Here is a 5,252-nt window from a genome sequence, read left to right as displayed (position 1 = left end):
CTATACATGAGGAGGCTGGCTGCCAACTCCATCATATGTCATGGGAAGAGGCCAGTCCCCAAACACTTCTCTTGTGATCTGCGGGGCAATTCCTTGCAGGTGTCACATTTGTCAAGGAGTTATTCTCTTTCTGATTGGGGGGGAAAGCAGTCTTAGTCCTCTCTCCTTCCCCATCTTCATCCCCAAAGATCCTACTCCCCCAGGTTTCTCAGGAGCTTTCCCAGTCTGCCCTCCAACAGTTCAAAGATTTCCCAGGGCCCTCCCTAGTACCCTCACAGAATGCTCCAACACCTGATGATCATTCTGTCTACAGACAAAGGTGCTGGGCTGCCTCTAAGAAGATTGGCTCGAGTGCAGATTCAAAAATAAAAAGTTCACAGTCAATGAAAAGTGCTCTCATTACATTACATACATAAATTATCTGTTTGATTGGTTCTACATTTCCAATAAACATCATTTCGAAAGGCTGTATTCTCGTAGAGAAGAATGAAAAGCCATGTGACTAGTCACATCACATCCCATCAGTTAGGCTGAGATATAAGGTGATTTCTCTGTCACAGAGATCCATCAGCAGCAATAAGTAAAGAGAATCAATCTTCAGTTACTTCCTCCACAGAAAGAGTCCCTTTCCTGCCCAGGCAGGCAAATTCTCAAATTATCCTAGGAGAGAAAGGGTTAATGGCAGGTGGTAGGACTGATACAGAACAACATCTGCTTTCTTCCCAGTAACTCTGGGAATTCCAATGCAGGTTAAATGTGACACTTAACACTGATGGTGTTTACTAGCTTATCCGGAGCAAGACCCTGATAGCTCTCACCATGTCTGGCTCTGAGTTCTACCCCCCACAGCTATGGTTTAGAAATGCAGAGGCACAATGCCTCCGGAAGGACCCCTACCCCCACAGCGCACAGCCTTCCCTAGCGCTCCGGTTCCTGGGGGAGGGTTACAGAGCCGTGTCAAACTCCTCCGGGAGCTCGGTCCGACCCTCTTCGTTGGGCTCAGGCTCGGGCCTGCTTTCCTGCTGTTGCTTCATTTGCTCTTTCACTTCTTCTTCCAGGTCACGAGGTACAACAAACTGATCCTCTGGCTCCAGCTGAGTGGGGGCAGCGAAGTAGCCAGTTTTCCTCTTGGGTGCTTCTGTGGCCACTTCGATGAGGTTCAGGCTATCTTGCAGGGGCACGACAGAGCCGTTCGAGAGTTTCTTTCCATACAGACAGGAAGTGGAGGGGGACTTCTGTAACTCCATCCTGTCCTTGCTCACTGGCAGAAGTATGCCACTATTCACACTGTTCTGTCTTCGGATCCCAAAAAACGATCCTCTAGCATGTTCCTCAGGACGTGGGGTAGGAGAATTCTCTATAAGAGTGGGAGAGTTCTCGAGATCCCTTCCCCTACAGCAGTGGATATCCACTTCTACTTCTACTTTGCTGCCATTTGTTATGACACCTTCAACAGGCTGGTCGTCATCACTGTCGAGGCCATTGTCAGACTGGTTACTTGAGAAAGTCGCACAAGAAGGCTGGCGCTGAAACACCCCAGAGGTGGGTGTTGGATGGAGGCTGCAGCGCCTCTCTGGCCTTGGAAGCAAGCCAGCATCCAGCCCGACAGTGTTGTGTTCATCAGAAGCAGTGGACCCCACCTCACTGCTCACCTCTGAGGTGGACATCTCGCTGCTGAACTCAGACGCAATGCCACTACTGGAGGAAGGAGTGGTTGGCTTGGGGGGGTCCTTGATGACGGTGGTGGAAGCAAATCCCACAGGACCCGGGAGGGCGAGCCCATTCATTTCACACGTGCACCCTTCCTCACCGATGTTCAAATAAACCACCATCGCCCCAACATTGTCCTGACAACCATAGCTCTGGGCTAATGTGCACAGCTTCTTGGCAGCTGCTAATGGGTCTTGCACATGGCGTACTGCATTGACAGCTTCTGTATATGACAAGTGTTCCCACAATGCTTTGTTTCCCAGAATCAGCAACTCATCTTGAATAGTAAGTGGAGTGGCAGATATGTGGGGCTTAGGGAGGATCCAAGGATAGAGGTATGTACAGCCCAGCATCCGGGTACAGCAGGTTACCCCATTTACTTTGTTGTCCTAGGAGACAAGCAGAATGCAAATTCTGAGAAACAAGCAACAATGACATACAATTTTTATCTTAGATCACAATGCCTAGGGCTCTACAGTAAAAGAGAACAGACGTATGGTTTTTCCTCAGATCTCTATAATTTAAGGGGACTTACAAAAATGAAATGTACAGAATTCTTAAAGGACAAAATATCATGTGGTTATTATACCAAATAGTTCATAGGACTGAGGTTAAAACCAATTAAAATTAAGTGGCTAAAAGTTTATAGCACCTGCACCTCAAAAGATATTTGCTCACATGAAGTACAGGCCTCAGCACGTCCTTAAATAGAGAAACATCTGTTAGAAAAACAATAAGCAGAACTGTCATTAGTTCTCCATCACCAGTATTCTCACAAAGGCCAAAACTCAGGTGGGTTACTAAAAATGATTTCTCATTACAGGCACGGTAGGGACAGAAAAGATTCAGTTAGATACTAAAGGACTAAGAGAATCTTTGTAGCTAAAGCATTAAATGATCTCTACAGCTATTTAGTCTAGAAAGGTAAAGTCTGAAATCCATAGCATAATTTACCTAATCTGTAAGGACTGTACCAGGAAGGAATAGCAGATCAAGTCACAACTGATATAATTCTAAACTTAGAGGAAAAGGAATAACTTGCTGTCATCTGCCAAATACTTGTGTACTGATTTCTTTTCAAGATAAAATCAAACAAAACCCCTAAAGCCATCAATGTATTTGTTTCAGAGTTGTGGTCATTCTCTGGGTGAAAATCTTGGCTCTCTCATTTACCAGAATTTGTCACAAACTCTTAAGTTTTATTTTCCTCATCTGTAAAATGGAAATAAAAGCACTTCTTTCATGGGGATTATTGTGAAAATTAAATAAAATAATAGGAGTCAAGTGCTTAGCAAACAATACATGCCTGAGGTTAAACTGACATTTTAAGAGTAATTCTTGCTTGCCTATGGCATCCCAAGAAAAACCAACACAACATTATCTAAATTCTGGAAAAAGAGATTAATCAAACACAAAGTTATCTCTTATCTTTCATTTGTTTTGACTGAAAGACCTTCCTGAGACTAATACCTCAGTATTCCAGAATCTTCTTAATACCAATCCACACTGTAATGATACTTTTTTTTGGTTTTGTGTTCCTTGGGTGGAGTTCTGACAGAACAGACAGCCCAGAAACGGACCCACACAAATACGGTCCCACTGACGGCTGCCAAAGGAGCAAGGGCAGTTCCATGGAGAAAGGACTCGTCTGGTCAGTGAATAGTGCTGCAACAGCGGGACGTCCACATGCAAAAAGGAAAAAGGACTCTAGACACTGAGCTTACATCTGTCACAGACTAATTAAAAACAGATCACAGGGGCGCCTGGGTGGCTCAGTTGGTTAAGCGACTGCCTTCGGCTCAGGTCATGATCCTGGAGTCCCTGGCTCGAGTCCCACCTCGGGCTCCCTGCTCGGCGGGGAGCCTGCTTCTGCCTCTGACCTTCCCCCCTCTCATGTGCTCTCTCTCTCAAATAAATAAATAAAATCTTTAAAAAAAATAAAAACAGATCACAGACCTAAATTAAAACATGAAACTTCTAGAAGCTAACACACAGAAGAAAATCTAGGTGACCCTGAGCTTGGCAATGAGTTTGTAAACACCAGAAGCATGAACCCATGAAAGAAAAAAAATGGTAAGTGGGACTTCATTCAAACTAAAAACTTCTCGGGGTGCCTGGGTGGCTCAGTCAGTAGAGCATGTGACTCTTGATCTCACGGTCATGAGTTCAAGCTCCACCCTGGGTGTGGGCGTACTTAAGAAAAAAATGTTTAAAAATTTAAAAAAATTCATACTAAAATGTATGCTTTGCAAACAACACTGTTAAAGGAGTGAAAAGACAGACACGGACTGGGAGAAAGTATGTGCAAAACACATGTCTGATAAGGACCTGTATCCAAAATACACAAAGAACTCTTAAAACTCAACAACAAAGAAACAATTAAAAATGGGCAAAGCATCTGAGCAGAATTCCGCTTTGCAGTAAACAATGTTCACATGCAATTGCTAAAGTCTCTTTGAAAGCAAAAATGTGATGCTAATTACTAAAAAAGGAGACAAGCTATAAAACAGCAGAGATACTGATGCTTTGTTACTAAAAAACAAAACAAAACCACCAGAGCATACTAAGCCATACATAATATAAACAGTAAAAATATTTTAAAACTTTGCATTTCAGAACAGCGATGTCAAACTGTAGAATCTTTTCTTCTTCTGTTTGGAATAACAAACCAGAGGAGTTGGAAATTAATCAAGGGAGACATTTACATTCATTTTACATGCTAGCTATACATCTGAAGGATCACAAATTAGGATTTTTCATTTCTAATTTGTCTTTTCTTTTTGTTAGTCATTGAGTATTCATTAGATATTCTTCTAGTACTATTATCTGGATTGGATACAATTTACCAGGCTTGACAGGAAGAAAATGGACCCTCAATGCCTGAATGCAGGGCAGCATTCACTAGATTTGGGAAGCAGGAGTAACTGGTAGAGAGCGAGGTTCACCTCTGTTATGATGGCCTTCTGGGCCTTCACCCTTTGAGCCTCCTCCGGGTCCTGCTCCAGGCTGAAGACTTTCGAGAGGGGCACTGGTTTCCCACTGCGGCACAGGACCGCTTGGCACGTGCCGACGTTGGCTACAGTCAGGCTAAAACTACTTGCTGGGTCGGCAGTGTCAGGGCGGATGTAACAAAGGAGAGCAGAGGAGCCCAGCTTCTGGCCAGCCATTCCCAATTTCCTGTTTAGAAAAAAAAGAAAACAAAGTTTTCAAAGTAAGTGGCAGTCCTTCATGTCCATGCCTTCCTTGTTTCTCTGCCACGTGACTGTGAGCCAGCCGCCCCGTGTTCACCTGAAGGCAGGCTCTTACTACAGGACGTGCTTTCCACGCTCAGCTGACTGAGAAGAGATTTTACAAACAGGTTGAGGGTAGGGGGAGACAGTGAAGATACATCTTTCTCTACGGCTTCTGCTTGTGTCTGATCACAGACTGTTTTTCATTCAGTCATTTTCAACTTCAGCACATCAGAGTCACCTGGAGGGCTCATTAAACCAGATGGCTGGGCTCCCTCCCCAGAGTTTCTGAGACAGTGGGTAAGGGGCTGG

At 44.3% G+C, this 5,252-nt stretch overlaps 1 protein-coding gene across 2 annotated transcripts in view; it reads right to left on the bottom strand.

The window, feature by feature from the left end:
* Nucleotides 1–944: 944 nt before the first annotated feature.
* Nucleotides 945–5,252, bottom strand: part of PHLPP2 (PH domain and leucine rich repeat protein phosphatase 2) — a 70,522-nt gene continuing 66,214 nt past the window's right edge. For both annotated transcript variants that reach the window (XM_021703167.1, XM_021703175.1), the window contains 2 exons: nucleotides 4,656–4,887; nucleotides 945–2,099 (listed from right to left, as the gene is read on the bottom strand). In XM_021703167.1, the coding sequence (XP_021558842.1) occupies nucleotides 945–2,099; nucleotides 4,656–4,887 (1,387 nt within the window). The remainder of the gene's footprint in view (nucleotides 2,100–4,655; nucleotides 4,888–5,252) is intronic.

Source organism: Neomonachus schauinslandi, chromosome 16 (assembly GCF_002201575.2).
Source record: "Neomonachus schauinslandi chromosome 16, ASM220157v2, whole genome shotgun sequence".
Lineage (NCBI taxonomy): Eukaryota > Metazoa > Chordata > Mammalia > Carnivora > Phocidae > Neomonachus > Neomonachus schauinslandi.
Note: the sequence above shows the minus strand (reverse complement) of the source record. Positions and strands in the feature narration are given on the sequence as shown.